The 19960-nt window shown below is 41.5% G+C and overlaps 1 protein-coding gene across 5 annotated transcripts in view; it reads left to right on the forward strand.

Moving 5' to 3' along the window:
• sulf2a (sulfatase 2a) overlaps nucleotides 1-19960 on the forward strand; it is a 43140-nt gene that overhangs the window by 14197 nt on the left and 8983 nt on the right. For all 5 annotated transcript variants that reach the window (XM_004069084.5, XM_011475383.4, XM_011475382.4 and 2 more), the window contains 3 exons: nucleotides 17596-17857; nucleotides 18566-18805; nucleotides 18909-19060. In XM_004069084.5, the coding sequence (XP_004069132.1) occupies nucleotides 17662-17857; nucleotides 18566-18805; nucleotides 18909-19060 (588 nt within the window). In that variant the 5' untranslated portion in view covers nucleotides 17596-17661. The remainder of the gene's footprint in view (nucleotides 1-17595; nucleotides 17858-18565; nucleotides 18806-18908; nucleotides 19061-19960) is intronic.

The raw sequence follows: 19960 nt of genomic DNA on the forward strand, positions 1-19960 counted from the left end.
GCTAGTTCGCCACAAAGCTTATTAGTACTGTCTGCTTCTTACATGTCAGTGTAAGGAGGCAGGTCAGGTTTTGCTTCTGCTCAGCTGAAACGGCTTTAACGGCAGAATAGTGCTAAAATCAAACAGACTATTAAAGTTTAATTGTTTTGCAGTTTTACTCCACAACCCAGTAGAAAACAGATCTTGGTCATTTGACATGCTCCTAAGACCTTATTGCCCAACACATACGACGTTTTTATGCAAATTTGAAATTTTACAATATCTGGCTTCAATGTTAAGGTCATTAACTGGATTTTTGCAACAATAAAACTATTTCCTTTGTTCCTCTTTATCCTGTTAAGCATGGTGTGTCTATCCCTCTCTTGCGTGCTTATCATATAAATTTACCGTCCATTTTACAACCAGCAGGGTTCGGCTTTGCCCCCTTCATTTTATGCACTTGCTGCTCCATGTTGTTGGTCCTAGTATCAGTGATCTTGGGTCTCAAAGACATTCATTAAATGCACATATTTGTCTGCAGTATTTTTTTCATGAATCTGATTGACCTTTTTGCTGCCGGTGATCCACAGTAAATAGCCATAGGTGCTGGGTAATCCCTTCACGGTTGAAAAGCTTCCTCTGACTCCACAATGGTGCTTTATTTTCCATCGTAGCTGATGGATGTGTGTGATGAGAGGGTTTGAAGCTGCGTGGGGGCAGTGGCTGACGGTTAGATGATTACTCTCTCAGAAAAACGGCGCTCTGACCGCGCACTAATTGCAGCATCATGTGGAAGAACTCAACGCTGCGCCGGTTTATTCTTATTTAGAGATGGGAGGGGCCAGCAGGGCGACGTCAGGTGTGAGAAGGGAGCATTTTAAACTGTAAATGGGTACCTCACCATGTCAGAAGTGGCCTCTCATGACAAGTAATCACATTTCTGAGTACAGAGCAGGATTTCATTTCCACTCGAGTGCTGCAGAATTGAAGGGGTGTATCCAGGGACCTGCTGGGGGTCATGATCACCGCTGCAGAGTCGGGGCAACAGCTGGCTGCTGTGGAGAGTTAAGTCCCAGAGATCAATGCTGTCACCCTGATATGAGCCCATGGAGGCATGTGATGAGATAAAGAAGAGATAAAAAGGTGATGCTCTGATGCAGAGGCTGACAGTAGGACAGCAGGTGCTGAAGCATTTCATTCACTCTCTGACTCCCTCTGGTTTTGTCATAGTTAATAATCGTAAAAACTAAAAAGCTAATAGCAACAAAATTAATTACGGAAAAAAACAATCACAAAGTAAGGAGACATTAATGATCAACAAACTGAAAATATTCTGAGGAAGTCTGAACAAAAACCAGTAACGGCTGTGATTATCTAATCATAAAGCTGGAACAAAATAATGAAGAAAAGCAACAGATAATTAAATATTAAACAAAAGCTGCACAAATATAAGTTAAAAAAAATGTCAACAAAATGACAAAAAAACATATTCTTCTGTTGAGTCTTGTTCCAGGTAGAGACATTGGGTCAGGCAAAATAATTGACTTTGTGTGGCTGTCTGTCTGCTGTCTGTCTGCACGTGTCAGAGCATTGTTCTGTGACACTTTGCAATAAAATGAAGTGTATTGACATACACTGAAACAAATGAATAATCACCGGCCACTTCATCAATTATTATTACGCTAACTCAAGAATTTAGAATCTGTTATTTTCGTACTTTCTTAATACTATTTTTAGGTCAATATAATATTGGAAAAAATGATTATCCACCCATTAATAATTATGTATTACTTTTTTAATTATCCAAGCACTAATTCTTTTGAGATAATGTTGGGTTGTTGAATAATTACAGTATTACATTTTAGGAATATTTTTCTCTTGGGAAAGTTTTGTATCAGAAGGTTCCTTTCATTGTTTTTATTTCCAGTTTATATTTCTTAAATGTACATTTAAATTTTTTTAACTTCTTCCACTTTCGGCTTCTCCCATCAGGGGTCGCCACAGCGAACAAGTCGCATGGTAAATTTGGCAATGTTTTACGCCGGATGCCCTTCCTGACGCAACCTTCTCAAACCGGGCTTGGAACCGGCACAGAGGTAGAGAAGGGAACAGGGAGCAGCCCGGAGTTGAACCCTGGTTTCACGGACGGAAGGCGCCGCAAACCAGCACGAGCTAAACCGGCTCCCTATTTAAATTTTTTTAACTGATAAAAATAATTCTGTCTCCTAAGTTGCTTGGAATCTCTGTGGAATTTTTTTTTAGCCATTTTCCTTTTTTTAATCATAACTCACATAAATCTTATTTAGCTTTCATGTATTTGTAAGCTGGTTTTTAATGTGAATGTAGTCAGCAAGAAAAACAGATATTCTATTTTAGCTGCAGTGCATCAATTATAAAAATCCATCAGTGCAATAAAATGTCTCCATCTTAAATATGGTCAATAAAGCAACTGCGGTACAACCCATGTCAACAACAGAGAATACTGTAACATCCACAAATGAGATGGAGAGGTCCAAAGCACAAATGTGCAATAATGAGCTCAGTTCACTGGTTTGTAAAAAAAAAAGAAGGCCTGAAGCCAAACAGAAATTATGTTTTTTTAAAGCAAAGCTGCAATAACCAGGTTTCTCTCAGCAGGAAAACAAGAGAAAAGAAACAAAGAAGGCTGGAGTCCAGTCCAGTGATTAATGTTACTGTATTTAATTAAAACAAAGGCTGTAAACTCGGTTAATTGCAGTGCAATTAAACACTGAGCTCTGGCTTTAATTTTCTATTTAAATTCAAAGTATCTTTGGTCAGCAGAACCTTTATTTAGTGTTAAAAAATAAGACCTTTTTTAGCATTTCCATGTGTGCAAGTTTGCCGGCAACTTTTTTGCCCAGTTGCACAGAAAACTGTGAGGTCAGAGATGCTGGGACAGGCAACAAGCATGTGTGTGTCTCTTTCGGCTTTTCCCATCAGGGGTCGCCACAGCGAACAAGTCGCATGGTAAACTTGGCAATGTTTTACGCCGGATGCCCTTCCTGACGCAACCTTCTCAAACCGGGCTCGGAACCGGCACAGAGGTGGAGAAGGGAACAGGGAGCAGCCCGGAGTCGAACCCTGGTTTCACGGACGGAAGGCGCCGCAAACCAGCACGAGCTAAACCGGCTCCCTGCTGGACAGGCAACAAGCATCACCCAGAGTAAAGACAGAACCACTTCTGTTGGATCCATTGAAGCTCTCATTAAAAGGCTGCCAGCCCCTTTGCAATTCAATACAATATCAATACTGTAGCACCGCAGAAAGACCTCCAGAGATGTTAGGCTGGCTGCTGGCAGCTCTGCTGTCATTACTGTGCAGGCAAGACGCCAGAGAGCCCCTTCACAGACCACTTAGGATCCCCCCATGGTCCCAAACACAGGTCATGATGGGCAGATAGGTTATAGAGCAGCTGTCCTACTGATGAGGCGAAGAGAAGAGGATACTGACCTGGGGAAGTGGAGATGTGACAACTCAAGGGGTTGAGGAAGATTTGTGTGTAGAACTAGCATTCTGACCTCACCCCACCGTATTTGTTTGCTGTCTGTATTTGAAGTGTTGGATTGTCACAATAAAAGTTTGTGTTAGAACACAGCAAAAGAAAAAAAGTCTGAAAAACACACTTACTTTACTTCTGTATTCAGGAAATCTGCATTTTGGCATACAAGTCGAGATTCCCGCTGGGAAAAACGGCAGCCTCTCAATGTCTCTGCGGTGGTTTCTTAGGGAGGAGGGAGGGAAATAAGTGGCCATGCATAGCTAGACTTCGTAATTCAGGTCGCTGTGTGGGGCTCTCTTTTCTGTGCTCCCATATTAAGCCACCGTGTGGTTCCGATAGGGGAAGCAGGATCAGCATGTGCGACTCTAAAGCATCAGTAATCCGCTGACAAAGAAGGCCTGGAGAAAGACACTGAACGAAAGTGGGGGTCGGGGACAGAGAATGGGAAAAGCAAGAAAGGACCACCGCATTTTTACCATCTTCCTTTCCCCAGGGGTGCACTTAAAAAAGGAAAGAAGATTCTCTACAGAACTGCAGCACCAACCTGATTGTAAGATTCAAAAGAAATCTGCAGGTCTGGTCACCTGTGCCACTTCCACCCTGAGCCTCTCACCTTGAATCTTTCATTCATTTAGGCTGTTTGCTGTAAGTTGAAACCCATATTAAGTCGGAACCATTAGGAGCAGTCCCCGGTGAAGCTGCTAACTTGATGGCAGGAAAGAAATTCCACGTAATTAAAATACAACATGACGGAGGAGAACCTTTAAGCCCTGTGGAACAGGATCTAATTTTACCAATGTGCAAGCAGCTTGCAACCCAGAAGTAAACACTATTTAGGGATATAATGGCACATAAAGCAAACTGTTGTTTCTGACACCGAAATGGCATTTTCTTTAAGTCACACACAAATCCTCTTTTGATCTATTGTAAAACTGTTCCCAGTAGTCTTTAAATTATGATTATGCCAATTCTAGGTGGGAAAAAAACAGTGTGTTTCCTAAGACAGTAGAGTCTAGGGGCAGTAGAAATTCAATTAGAAATTCAACTCTGAGTCGTGGCCTGTCCTGACTTCCCATCATCCCTTTGTTTGTGCACTCCCTATCATACAGCCCCTCACATCCCCAACCTAATAATTGCAACAAATAAGGCAAAAAAATTTGGAGCAATCCACCCAAAAAACTTGAATGAGGAGAATGAAGACGTTAATAGATCAATTTGTCTGCAAGTGAATGCATCAGAATGGAGCGGAGCAGGGAGCTTGTGGACCGCCGACTGTAGTACCTATGTCACAGCTTCAGGCTTTTTCAAACAGCATTTATTTCATCTGCTCCAGAGTCACAACAATTTGCTTAAAGAAATTCCGAGAAACAATTTTATGCCTGTCCTTTATCATGAGGAAAATGCTAAAAAAAATATGTAAAAAACACCAAAAACCTAATTTTCATTGGAGTGGGTCTTCAAGTGGTGTTTGTTTTTCCACGGGGGTCTCTCAGAGCCCAGTTTGATACCCTGAGGTCTTAATACGATGATTAGTTTGATGGAATTGAAAATCCTGCTTGATGTGTTTATAATCCATTTAGCTGAGATGGGACATTGTAGGGGGGCTTTGACTCTGGTCAATAACTGCCAATGAGAGACTGTCATCACTCTGCGGGCAGCTCTGTCCACCAGCTTGCTCACTTGTTTCAGCTGTCAAGCCTCTTGTCAAAGGAGCTGGCCCTTGTGCCGCTCCCCCGGTAACATTAGAAAAACCACTTTCCTGTCCAAACTCCAACAGGACAGGAAAGACCAGGACAGCTGTGGACTACAAAGAAGCCCCCATTTCACAAGTATTTATCCCAAAAGTTAGAGGGGCAACTTCTTAGCTGTCAGAGAATCGTTCTGGAGGGGAGGGTTACTGTGGGGGGTTGACCTAAGGCAGTGACAATCGGGGCTCTGTTTGTGTTTTCTTTTTCACCACTTAAGGCTCTCATGGAGCAGGCTTGGGGGGGGACTGGTAAATGCCCTGACCCTACCGTGGACCTTGACTGAAGCTGTCTAAAAAAGCCCAGACCACCACGGAAGCCCCACATGCCATTTAGTTGCTGTTGGAAACAGAAGGCAAAAGTAAAGTGGACATGTGTGAACGAGAGCCGAAACTGGCTTCTCGGTAGATTAGGACTGAGTTCAGTCAACCAAACATCCTCACTGGGTTTGACATTGTTTTTGTGTGAGGCTGCAACAAACCCTTATTTCATCTTTACTGAGACAGTTTGTGAAATCTCCTTGATGTCCCTCCAGGCTTGTTTGGGTTGAGCAATTTGTGAACAAAGCAACCGTATGAGCTCTTTATTTATTCAATATTTGAGAAAACCAGTCAACTCTTATTTCTTTTTATGTCCAGAGAACGAGGTTCTCTAATAGTTGGTGTGTACGCTGGCTGCTGCACACGTGTGTGTATTTATAGTCAACATAGCAGGCACAGCGAGTCTGTCAGAGCTCTTTGTTCTGCAAACCAGAACACATCATGACTGGGCCTTTTGTCTGATCTGACACCATCATACAGACTTTCATTTTCTACCTCTCTCATTCTGCCTACAGTTTGTCCTCCCCCGTGTGATTTCTTTCTTCTTTTTTTTTTGTCCCACACTAAACTGCACACCTGCCGTTCTGCCTCCTTCACATGGAAAACATTTAAAAGATAAAGAGAAGTGGGGATTGTGGAAGGGTAAAGCTGGGATGATTCCTCCTTGTGGGTGAGCGTGTACTCAGCTCTAAAGTTCAAATTTCAGCACAGACAGTAAAAGCTCCGTCATTCAAACACACGTGTTTGGGATAAAAAAATTATTTTCGCAATAAGACGAATACCTTTTTTGCAGAAACAAACGCTGAAAAAGTAAATTAAATTCTTCATGCTTGTAAGCATGAGTAGGTGAACTTGTCCAATCACTTGAGTCAATCTAAAGAGGTTATGTTAAGTGATTGTTGTCTTTTCTTTACTTACAACAATCCAAATAAGAAACTTGGGGAAATTAGCGTTGCTGGACATTATTAAGATTCTTTTTTTAAAAGTTCCACCATTTAACAGAAACATTTTAAGTACTTGGGGTCAACAGTTCAGTGTGATGGGGAGTGTGGAAAAGAGGTGAAGAGGCGAGTGCAGGCAGGTTGGAGCGGGTGGAGGAAAGTGTCAGGAGTGTTGTGTGACAGAAGAGTGCCAGCAAGACTCAAAGGAAAGGTGTACAAGACAGTGGTGAGACCAGCTCTGCTCTATGGGTTAGAGACGGTAGCAGTGAGACAGAGACAAGAGGCTGAGATGGAGGTAGCAGAGATGAAGATGTTGAGGTTCTCCTTAGGAGTGACCAGGTTAGACAGGATAAGGAACGAGTACATCAGAGGGACGGCTCATGTTGCCTGTGTTAGCGACAAAGTCAGAGAAGCCAGACTGAGATGGTTTGGACATGTTCAGAGGAGGGATAGTGGATATATTGGTAGAAGGATGTTGGAGATGGAGCTGCCTGGCAGGAGGGCAAGAGGACGGCCAAAGAGGAGATACATGGATGTCTTAACAGAGGACATGAAGTTGGCTAATGTTAGGGTAGAAGATGTCCATGATAGAGTGAGGTGGAAAAGGATGATTCGCTGTGGCGACCCCTGATGGGAAAAGCCGAAAGAGAAAGAAGATTTTAAATGTAGTTATTATCTAGTTTTAAGAGTTCCAGGGAGAAAACTTAATAAGACATCGCAGATTTGTAGCGTTAGACTGTACGATGTTGACAAGGATTTTCTTTTATTTTTGGATTGAGGTGTTTGGTTTTAAGTAGCAGAAGCACATGCTGGAAAAAAACAGTCAAAGAAGTGAACAGAAAATTATACAACATACTAAACATCATATCAACGACCGCAGAGGAAAATCTGTATTTTCAGAGTTTGTTGTTAGGGGGTTTTAGAGTACCCCATAAGTCCAAAAATATTGACTACAAAAGAAATAAATGTAGGTGTTTTAATAGTCCAGACCTATTAAACCAATGAAAGAGCTTTGTGACAACCGTAAAGACCCACTCTTATCATTTTTTTATCTATTCTAAAAGAGTTCCTAGTGGTCTTTTATTATGATTATAACGTTTTTTACGCTGAACCAAAGATGTTTTTTTTGTCTTAAATCTTCATTTTCTCTGCTTTCTGACTTCCCATAAAACAGGGAAAGGCCCATTTTAAACCCTGAGGTTTCAGGGGTTTTGTTTGTGTATCTAAAAGGCTTAATGAGGATAAAATATTGCCTTTATGTCCTGAAGTGTTTAAAATTAAATAATGGGAACTTTCTTTTTCCAAATCACAGGTTCAGGAGGTGTGTCAGAGATCCAATTAACACTTCCTGTGACATGACTGACAGAGATGGGTCTGGAATCACAGTCATTTACATATTTACAGCACACACACACAGTCACACATGCATTTACGATTCTGTAATACTAGTGCATTTCTCAGAGCAACTGGGCCACACAAATGCATTTGATAGCGTCTGCAGAAAAAAATATTTTACACTGGAGAAATGTAATCTCAGCAGAAATCTCATTCCCCCTTTTAAAGTCTAACCACTGTTCTTTTGTGTCTGCATATTCAAACAGAAAACTGCTGCGCAGGTTCTGACTGTCATCCTAATGTCTGCCGAGTGCTGAGCTTATCCAAACCTGAGGGAAATCTAAATTAAATCTTTGCCGTGAATGGGGGCAGCCTTCAAATTACCTATTGGCACTCTCACCTATTAAACTTACTTATTGGGAAGGAAAGTCAGATATATCAAAGAACAAATGAGAGATAAGCTCAACCGAGGGGCGCTTGGAGAATTACTGAATAAGATTTGGGAGTTTATGTTCGTCTGGACTCCGCTGAGCTTTTAAAAAGAGTCATTGTTTTTAGATGTCATCACGCAACCATTAATAATTCAGAGGATGTTTACAAGGATGATCTGAGACACAGCAGGTCTACAATAATGCATGAAAACACTGTTGAATCCTCTAAAGTCATGCCAACATGGGTTACAAGCTGAGATTAGTGACACTTGCAGACAACAGCTGACACCAAATAGCAGCGTTTGCTCTGTCGTGAAGTATTAGGTTTTCACTCGCTCTCCTTAAATTTAAAAGCTGTCAAAACAGTATGCTCCTGCTAGTATTCTCTGTCTTTATGCTGAGCCTGAAAAGGAGGCATAACTATTGAAAAGTCCTACGAGGCAGAAGACGTGCTTGGAAAAAATGTGCAGTTTTAAAACCAGTGCCAGTGTGGAGATCAGCAGTTAGATGCAAATAATTTAGTAGCAGTTGCAAACGATTTATTTGTTGAATTAAAAACTTTAATGCAATCACAAAGACATGAAAGGAAGACTTGATCAAAGCTTCATACTGTGAGCTGCAGATCGAAAACCCAGGACAACAGTGTTGGTCTCACTAAATGTTGTGAATTTTCTGCCAAAAAGGATGTGTACCACTTTTCTGGTACAGGGCGGCCGTGGTGCAGCGGTAGGGCGGTCGACCCATGATCGTAAGATTGCAGGTTCGATTCCCGCCTTGCACGCCCATGAGTCGAAGTGTCCTTGGGCAAGACACTGAACCCCACCTTGCCTCTGGGGGTAGGCGGGCGCCTGTGTTTGGCAGCGGAGCCGCCACCAGTGTATGAATGTGTGAGTGAATGTGCGTGTGACTGGGTGAATGGGTCTGTGACTGTAAAGCGCTTTGTCCTTGTAGGAAGAAAGGCGCTATATAAGTATACGCCATTTACCATTTACCATTTTCTCTTTGACTCCTTTCAGTGGTTTGTCACTGAGCTGTTATTAGACCAAATTGCTATACTGCAAAGCATATTTAAGGAATGAATATAGGATGTAGGGAGCTCAGCTCTTCACACCGCTGTTTCCAGGTGACTACATAGAAAAAGGATGCAGGCTGGCTTTTTTACAAGTGTTATCTACCAACTCAGACCCCTGTCTTCGTTTTCCTCGTCCGAGCTGGTATCTGGCTCAAAACTGTATGGCTGGATAGTTCCAGTATTGCTTGCAATTTTTGTTGCACTGGTAATGTTATATTGGGGGTATGAGAGACTGAGCTGGTGGGAAAACATGTAAACAGAGAGCTCTCAGCATCAGGGAGGGGAAGGGGGAGTGGGTCTTTAAGACCATTTCAACAGTGCATGAATTAAGTGATTAACCAAAAGATTGTTTATTAAATGACCCAATGTCTATAAATAGTTGATTCAAGCTGCTAATTCAAAGCCGTTAGAAATTCATTGATCTTAGAGACTTCAAATAGAGTTCCACAATAACATATTGAGTTCTGTGTTCATTAAATATACAATCCATCTGACCAGAAATGGATGTGAGCTAACGTTCAATAACCGTGTGATAGCGAGGCTGACACCCACTCTCTCGAAGGCCTTACCAAACTCCAGTGAGCTGTAACGCCGGGTTTGTTCGGTAATCTGAGAAGGTTTTTTGTTAAATTAAGAAAAACTTGTGTTGTTGATCTGCCTTGACAGAACAAACAAACCTTTGGTTTCCTGGGTAGCCACAGAACCTGGGTGCCTTTTGATTCTGTATAAACTCCTGTGTGCACAACATTATTTGAGGATTTTGGAGGCATATTTAGAGCAATGATGGGCCCTCAAAACTCTCATTTGTGGAAGTGACTGTACTGGGATGCTGCAATAACAATAAAAATGGAGTGCTCTGGAATTATATACACAATACAAATGTTTTGCCGTTACACTGATTTGAGAGCTGAATACAAGTAAATTACTGTTTTTGTGACCTCTAACCTATTTTCCCATGCAGCAAAAAAAACTGTTGCCTTTGACCTCAGTCCAAGATCCGAGAACCAGTTGTGGGAATTATATAATGAAATAACATCTTAGAACAACTATCGGTACTTGGAAAATTGACTCTCAGCGTAGCCAGGGTATAAAAGCAGCCCAATTGAATTGAATTTAATTCAATTTTATTTCTATAGCCCAATGTTACAACACAGTTGTCTCAATGTGTTGAAAACCAGAAGAAACCTCAGGGATATCCACATGAAATCAGTGGTCGAGCATGCAAGGGAGCACCATGTCTGTGTGAAATGCAGCTGCAATGAACAAACCCTGCTGTCGGCAGGCAGCTGTGTGGCCAGAGGCAGGTTCATACCTCTCTGACCACTAACAGTAGTGGTCAAATAGGCTTTCTTTTGCTATAAAAGCCTCAGAATTTGTTGTTAAAAATGAGTTTTTAAAAACGTTCATTTACTTGAAAGTCTTATTTGTAAAAGCGGTAAAGGTGGGAGTTCCACCTGCAGTAATACATGGGTTCCTAGGTACCGGTAAATGAGAGCTCTAACCAGACCCCATGGCAAAAACAGTTCCACGGGGGCCCTGGCCTCGTTTCAGATGATTTGCGATGTTGCTGTGCCTTCAATAAACTCTGAAAACTACAATATATTGGAAACTAATGAACACTTCAATTTGGTTTATTTATAAAGTGCAAAATTGTCTCCGGTTGCAAAAGGAAAGGGCTCGAAACAAAGAAAACAAGCAAAATATTCCAGTTCTTACCATCCAAGTCAGGGGTGGGCAATTCCAGGCCTCGAGGGCCGGTGTGTCTGCATGATTTCAAGATAGCCTTTCCCTACTCATGACTGATTACCTGGTTCAGGTGTGTCCAGCCAATTAGAACATGCCAGAGCAGGGTATGCTGGAAAACATGCAGGACTGCGGCCATCAGTGCCCACCTCTGATCCAAGTCATTGCAGATCATTCTTATCTAGTTCAGTCCAGATCTTCTTATTGAGGTCTAATTGTTTTTATTGTATTTCAATAATTGGCCATAAAGGGATCAACAGATGAAATCAAAAGATGTTTCAGTTACTGAGCAAGTAAAGGATGACTGACCAGATCTTGGATAAAACATCTTCTGCAGTGTTCACCAAAAGTCATATACAGTACTGCAAATGTAACTGCAGACAAGCTGTGTAGTGCTGCAGTGCAGGAAAATACTCAGACGGCTAGTTTTTGATCCAGTCTCCAAAAAAATCCTGCACATTAACCTTTAATGAGATTGCCAAGCGTGATTAAAAATGACGTTTTTGAGGCTTGTTCTGTATTTCCCGTTTCTTGTGTTTTTACAGAGAATGATAAATGAGAGATGGCAACAAACCATGGCTTCTTATTATCATGTAAAAAGCCTTCCATACAGTACTAAGAATTGCAAACCCTCTCTTTTCACTAAAAGATACACACACGCCTGCTCGCGTACAGACACACAAACACACTCTCACATAGATGCATGTCGTTGCACAATTTGCATCTGAATGCCAACTTTTGTTGGTAAATTCAAGGGTCCTCTGAGATTTTCACATTCTGTTCAGAGCCGGCTGGGCCAGTGGGAACGAAGTCACACATCAGCAAAGGCCTGCCAGCCTCAATTATGACCAAAGGGATTGGCTTGATAATGTTTCAGGAGGCCACATTCAGCACGGGATGTGTCCTTTTAAACTTTCCTGGCCACTTCCTTTTGTGTTTTTCTTTACAAAGAAATGCAAATTCCTCTGTCAACTTTGAAGCAGATGAGATACGGAGGTTTTCGGCTTCTGCATTCTATTTCATTCTGTCCTCTCCTTTATTGGAAGCCTCTAGTTTTCATGTTCCAGAAGAATTCATCTGCAGTGGAACTGGTTCTCTGCAGGCTTTGTGGCAAGGGTTGTATGTTTGTTTTCTCATCCTTTTTGCTTCTCTTCTTCTGTTTTTTCTTCTTCAATGTGGTAAAGAATCCAGGAGTGTGTCTTTAAGCTTGTGGGCTCTTGGCTCCATATTTCATATGCATTATGAGCTGGTGGTGATTAAACTGCAAGTATGCTATGACTCACCCTGCTTTAATATGTAATATTTGCCTTTTTTCTCAGTTCTCTCTTATATTCCGTCAGTGTTTTGCGCAATCTCAGGGGATTGCATATTGAATGAATCAGACTTGATGCCTGTTTTGAAGCCCAAGGTATTTTATTTATAGGGGGAAAAGTACATTAACGCCTCTGAAAAGTCTGCATGATTTATCAACTCCTCTTTCAGCTTCTCCGCTGCCTCACTTGAACTGTGATACGGAGCAGCACAGATGCGAGTTTCCTGAGCAGTGTAAATCATCTGCGTGTTTTCATCCTTCACGCTTGCCATGGCCTCACCATCATGCCCGAGCTGTAACATGGACGGCCCTGTTGTTGCTACATTTAGTATTCACTCCTATCAATAAAAGATCTTCTTCCACTTTCGGCTTCTCCCATCAGGGGTCGCCACAGCGAACAAGTCGCATGGTAAATTTGGCAATGTTTTACGCCGGATGCCCTTCCTGACGCAACCTTCTCAAACCGGGCTTGGAACCGGCAGAGGTAGAGAAGGGAACAGGGAGCAGCCCGGAGTCGAACCCGGGTTTCACGGACGGAAAGCGCCGCAAACCAGCACGAGCTAAACTGGCTCCCTCCTATCAATAAAAGATGGGCATCATTAAGTTTTCATCAGGTGATGCTGTGCTGCCGTCTCTCAGAGCCTTTTTACAATCGTATGACTGAACAACAAAACTTTCCCTCTGTGTTCTTACTTCCAGACATCACTTGGCATTAGTATAACCTCAGATGATCCTTGTTCTTTCAGCTTGCTTTTAGAGGCTTATTTCCTCTGATCTCATATTCCGATAGCTCACTCCCACGGTCTTCCACACCTAATCCCCTGGCTTTTAATGAGTTTTGCAGAGAGATATATATTTACTTGTTTTTCCCTCTGCTTCTGTCTAAATGTCTTCAGATTGTCTCTTTGGGCTGAGTCAGCATTGTTGTTTCCCTTTCGTGCAAACACCTGATGTGAGCAAAGAATGTAACTCTGAATCCTTAATTTTCATGAAGATTATGAGCCACACTACAAGGTGAAAGCATGCAAAACATCCATCTGGTCAGGTTTTTGGAGGCTGAGATGCTAAATATCGCCTAAACAGGTGTGCACCTCAGCATTCCCACTCCCGCACATCAACATTGTCACAGAATCACAAATCCACCTTTTGGTTTCATCCAGCCTCTGCCACCCAGAGAGATAAACATTGTGTGCAGATAAAAGGCAGAGAGAAACAGCAAGCTGGGAAGAAAGAACAGTTTGTGTCAGTTAGAGCTGATAAAAGCCTAAAAATCCAATTAGCCCTCAGTGTCGAGTGGGGGGGTTAGAGACGGGTGCTTCATGGGAATTGTGTCAAGCAGAATGGGCAGAATGGCAAAAACACAGCATTTTTACTCCTATTTATTGATAGACCAGCATGAAAACAATCAGAACTGCTTTCTTCCGAGACAAAACTATATTTAGAAATCGTCACGGTTGGGTTACGCCCACATCTGATTTTCAATAAACAAAAGCCAATTCTGTACACTCAGCATGCCTGTCGGAAAAGGAGCACATGCTTGAAGAGGATTTCCATTTTCACACAAAATTGATATCAATTTTATAGTAATTTCTTAAAATTTATTTTTGACTTTAAATTTGAGATGAGAATAAACATCAAATATACATTTATTTTTCTGTTTAAAAAAAATATATATTTTATTTTACCAGACATGAAAGAACAACTTAGACAGGCAGAATGAGAATATGAAAAGATATGAATCAAACAGCACAGTGTTGCAGCTCAAAGCTCATGGGTTCCTAAAGGGTAGAACCACAGATCTGGGAAAGAGAAATCACAGCAAATGAACTCCATTCATTTTATATTTTTATGCCCAATTCGTGTAAATATGCATTGGATTTGTATGTGTGTGTAAGTGTGAATTTCTGTGCAAAGAGTGTGGTATGCTTGAGTTAGTGTTTCTGTGATGGAGGGAAACTTAAACAACAAAGACTTGGACAACACCACAGAGAAGGAAATCATGTTAAATTCAAGAGATTTATAGTCATCATTAAACTCAATGAAATGTTTTCTGAAGAATTTTGATTTAAATACATTTAAAATGAATAATTAAATAAATACAATAACAGGCTGGAGGAAAAAGCAGTTGGAGGGAATTCTAGTGTTAGAAAGTTGTCAGTGACTGTCGGTCAGCTGTTTGTTTTAGATTTAATGCGCCTGAGCGTTTTTCCCAGTGATAGTTGTGTATTACCCAGGTGGGAGCAACCTTTTGCCATTCTTGCAACCTTTATCTGCATTCTGGCTGAATAAACCCAGTCTAGATCCAGTTGGTGACCTCTCATAATCCTCTGTGCCGTCGTATCTACTAAACATTAGATTTACTGCTCAGATTTGAGTCGTATTTGTGCACAGACAATGTTTCTTGTGTGATTCTAAAAGCTTTTTTTGTTAAAATTGTGCAGAAATCCCAACAGACTCGGGCAATCTTCTTTTTTATTGTCTTTATATTCTACCATGGACTGAATTGGTCTTATACTGTATTTCTTGCAGGCCTGCAGTCAAACAAACAATAAGTCCCTTGACATTTTTCAGGACAAAGTAGAAAGAAGCTGCAGCTTGTTGATGGAGTATGTGATTGTGGTCACTGAGGTGTGTCACTGTTGTGATTCCGTGTCATGATACATTATACACAACTTCAGAAAGTCTGGCTTATCTCCCAAAAAACGGTCAGATGAAATCCCAGAACATTAAAAACAAAGTCCATTTTGATGTAAAAGCGATTTTGAAGCAAGAAACGTGTTATATAAACTAGTTTTCATATGAGCTTTTAGATAAAGGTGAAATATTAATGTATACTTCTATAACTGGAATTGCTTTTCAAGCTGTACTGCAATGAGTTCAAGTGGAATTTATATTAAAACAGGGTTTTAATGATATTTATTAATATAAATGTGTACATTTATTAATGATACATATAATAACAATGTAAATGAAAGTTTAAAGCACACAGTACATGAAGACACAGAATTTAGTAAGTTTAGGAAATGTAATAAGATACTATAGGAGAAAGATGGATGGATGGATGGATGGATGGATGGATGGATGGATGGATGGATGGATGGATGGATGGATGGATGGATGGATGGATGGATGGATGGATGGATGGATGGATGGATGGATGGATGGATGGATGGATGGATGGATGGATGGATGATAAGTTTCTGGAGTCTATTGGCTTTGTTAGTTTCCTATTCATTTACCATCCTGATAATGTCTGTTCTCTTTTTCAGTCTTTATTGGCAGTTATTTCCGGTTCTGTTTTCTGGTTAATCCTTCAAATTAGTTAAATTTCTAATTTTTTTGTTTAAAGACCCGCTCAGATGAAAATTGTGTTTCTTGTAACACTTTTCTTTGGATGATTTAGGAGATATATAAAGAAAACTAAGATTAAAATTTCATTTCACTCCCGGTCCCGTTCCGGACCTCCAGTACCGGCTAATGATGTCATGGCGCCGTGCTGTTGTCTGCAACCAGGCCCTCTTGGGTACTCTTGTCACACTCTCCCTGCTCTGAGTTCTCAGCAATGGGAGTGGTTGGTGGGGGGCAGGTTTTACCATCTCACCAGTGCCACCCACAACTTAGAGGGGAATTTCTAATGCACTACTGCTGCTCTTCAGGAAATATGTCAAAGGTTTTTAGATGTTGGCCTTAAGCTGCATAATCATGATTAAAAGACGACTGGGAACACTTTGAAAATAGCTTAAAAGATGATCAGAGTTTCAAATCCTCTTCGCACTGTAGTTTTATTAATATTGCTAACTTCCAGTTGATCTTGAAAGAGTCAACCAACAGTGATACAGGCTTCTTCCTCACTTCTCATATTTGACATTCTTTAGTTTTACACCTTTACCTTATGTCATGGTAGATTTTTTTTCTCTAGTTTCCACAGCAGGCCGTCATAGCTGACCCCCCCACCCCCCCTGAATGTGTATCGGATCCTATCAGTCCATTACCTGATAATCCTGTTTTTTTTTTTAACTGCTTCGACATGTTCAGTGAGCCCAGTTTTTAGCCATCTGGATGCAGAGCTCTGTAGGGTCGCCGTCTTTGTGAAAGCTCACCTAGAAAATGAAGTGCACAAAGGCTTGAAGGACTTTTTTTCTTTGTCAAACGACCCAAATAGGACTGTAGCTAAAGGGTGAAGCTGTAAAAAGGTAGCCTGAAAAACAGAATCAATCTGTTTCAGATGTCATTGTTACTTCACTCTAGTCACAACAGAGCAGGATGGAGGAGCCCAACACAAATTGTTGGATTTTATTGTCATTTAGGCAGAGAAAACCCAGGGGGCAGTTTAAATTAATGATAGTGTGCTAAAGCCATTATTCAGTTTCTCAGAAAAACCTAATGAGTAACTTGGATTTTTAGCATTTTGTCATTTACTGAACAATAATAACCAATGAGACTGGCTTTCATGATTGTTCAAAACTACTCTTTGATGAGCTTCTCTGTTAAAACTTAAGACATTTTGTTTTGCATTTAATTGCAGCTTTTTTCTGTAAATAGATCAGAAATGGCAGCACAGACATGCCAATAAAACTTAAAACACAATTGAATTTATTAAAGTTTAAAGATATGTTTTCCTCATTGTTTAAGAGAAAATGTAATATTTGCGTGCACTTCTCTGGAGTCTATACTGTCACTCTGTGCCATCCTGGTGCACACCTTGTGTTAACTTGGTGTAATTTAGAGCCAGCTTTTCTTTTGACTTTTCTCCTGACATGCTCACCCTGCTCGTTAAACTTTGTCTCCATCTTCCTTGTCTAACCCTGTCTCCTTCACCTCTGCCCTTCACTCCTCCTCCTCCTCCTCACCTCACTGCCCTGCGTCCCGTCTGTCCACAAAACCCTCTCAGGGGGAGGTGAGGCTCTTGCTGGCTGTGGGCCCAGGCCCATTAGCTCCAGCCTGGCAGCCATGTGCTCATCACTAGAGTTGATTACATCCAGCCAATGACACCACTCTAATGCATCATTAATGATTGATTAACGAGCTGAGCTCAGCCCAAACGGGTGCATTTATGTGGAAGAACACCCTGTAATGGCTGCACAAGGCTTGCATCTGCTGTTTCCCAGCATGTCTCCTGTGTGAGATCATATGTGTGTGTGTGTGCTTCAGTTTGTGTCTTTCATCTAATCAGTCCTTCTCTCGTCCTTTTTCATAGGCTGTGTGAGGAACCTGCAGACTCGCTTAAATAAAGTGGCTGAGGAGGTGACTGCTGGGTAGCGGGATGGCCGGGCGGGGGCTTCTTGCCCCTCTCCCTCTATTTTTGCTTCTTCTCCTGCTTGAAGTCCTTCCAGAGGCCAGTGGCTCTGGCTACCTGTCCGGATATCGCCTCAGGTCCCGTTTGCAGAGGGACCGCCACATCCGAAATGTGCGACCAAACATCATTCTCATCCTCACGGATGATCAAGACATAGAACTGGGTAAGCGGGGTTTCCTTTATGCAGTGAAACAGATGTTTGTTTTGCTTTGAAATCCCGTAGGATGAATATTCTGTCCGTGTATTCAACTGCGTTCACAAAGAAAGTCAGCCCAATGCAGTCTTTTGGCAACGTCACAGCTGGCTCATTCAAGCCTGCATGTACCAACTCTGTTGCTGGCATGACATGAGGAAGGCCTATTGCTGTTATTGTCTGTTTGCCAACCCCTGGTCACAGCGCTACTGGCTCATGTCATTTAGTAACACATTGGGCTGAAGTGGCTGCATAATGGCCTCTGTGACATCCTTTGTCCTCATCTGATCATGGGTGAGAAGACTCCCACTGAAAAGCTGGAATTTATGGTCAGGCATCTGTTTCCCCAAAACAATCCTAGTCCCTCTGAAAAGCTTTAGAAAACAGAGTCTAAGTGGGTTTCCCTTAAGCACAAAGATGTATTTCCTCCTTTTCCTTTGACTTTTCTTTTACTTTTATAATCTCGCAGACAATTTGAGCCTCACTTAGTCTGTACAGCCTATCATTTTTGGTAATTTAGATCCCCTTATATTCCTCAGCCACTCACTTCTCTCAAAATGCTTTATACTCCCCCTCCCCAGTGACCCCTTATTTTTAGATGTTGCCCTTTAACTCTTACCCTGCAATCCCCTCATCTAAATGCCCCTTTTTCTTCCTTATACTTTCCTTTCCTCCCAGGCTCCATGCAAGCCATGAACAAAACAAGGCACATCATGGAAAAGGGAGGTACGCATTTTTTAAACGCTTTCTCAACCACACCCATGTGCTGCCCGTCCCGCTCCACCATTCTGACAGGGAAGTATGTGCACAACCACCACACTTACACAAACAACGAGAACTGCTCCTCGCCCTCGTGGCAGGTGCACCACGAGCCTCACACCTTTGCTGTGCACCTCAACAACTCTGGCTACAGGACAGGTGAGCACAGCCAGGCCCAGCATACACTTCTAGTCTTAGGTTTACCAGATACAAAGGAAAACTGTGAAAACTGCAACACATTGTTTGCATCTTTCCCACACAGCCTTTTTTGGAAAGTATCTGAATGAGTACAATGGCTCCTACGTGCCTCCTGGATGGAAGGAGTGGGTGGCGTTGGTGAAAAATTCTCGCTTTTACAACTACACCCTCTGCAGAAATGGAGTACGGGAGAAACACAGCGGTGATTACAGAAAGGTACTGATGCACTCTTTTCCCTTAAAGGCTATACCCTCCTATTTTGCTGGAGAAATAAAGTGTTTTTAAAGATTTTTTCTTTCTATTTGCAATTCAAGTTCATTCCAGATTGCACATTCTGTTTTAGATAAGCAAATGGAAAAGACAACTTTTTTAATTTCTGAAACTAAATGTCCAAAAAATAGATAAATAAATAAAATAAAAAAACAGTTCTGGGTTTCTGATGAGTAGCTTCGGTTAAAGACTTACTCCAATAAAAATTGTGTTTGTTTTTTTTAACATGTTTTTGTAGTATTTTTCTCATGATGGATATGTTTCTGAGTATTTCTTTATTCAAATCATGGGGAATCAGCAGCAGACAAAAAAATGCAATCGGAAAAAGCTTGTAGTTATTTCATATAAACTACAATTGCCAGGCAACACGCTCCTCACGTCACTCCATTCTGATGCATCCAAGTGTTCGTTTTCCTTGTCTGAGTTGCCATCATGGCTCAAAGCTGTAGGACTGGAAAACTCAAATATTGCTTGCCATTTTTGTTGCACTTGTAATGTTAGCTTGGGGTTGTGAGGGGCTGGACGCTAGCAGAAGAGAGTGTAAACAAAGGGACAATGGGAAGTGAGTGCATGCTTACTCTGCGCCAACAGTCCTGCCCACAATTTCCAATGAACTACTGTTGCTCTGCAGAGACTATGTCCAAGAAAGGAACACAGGTTGTTTTTTTTTTTCATTTTGGCTAAAAATGGCACAATCATAGTTAAAAGACCACCATTATAAACGCTTTTAGGATAGATCAAAAGATGACTGGAGTGGGGTTTTAAAACAATGAGTACATTACACAAAAAGTCAAGGTGCACAAAAAAAAATAGGTTTGATTCACCTTGACAAACATGTTAGAAAAA

This window comes from Oryzias latipes, chromosome 5, assembly GCF_053564925.1.
Source record: "Oryzias latipes strain Hd-rR chromosome 5, Olatipes_Hd-rR_3.1".
In the NCBI taxonomy this organism is placed as follows: domain Eukaryota; kingdom Metazoa; phylum Chordata; class Actinopteri; order Beloniformes; family Adrianichthyidae; genus Oryzias; species Oryzias latipes.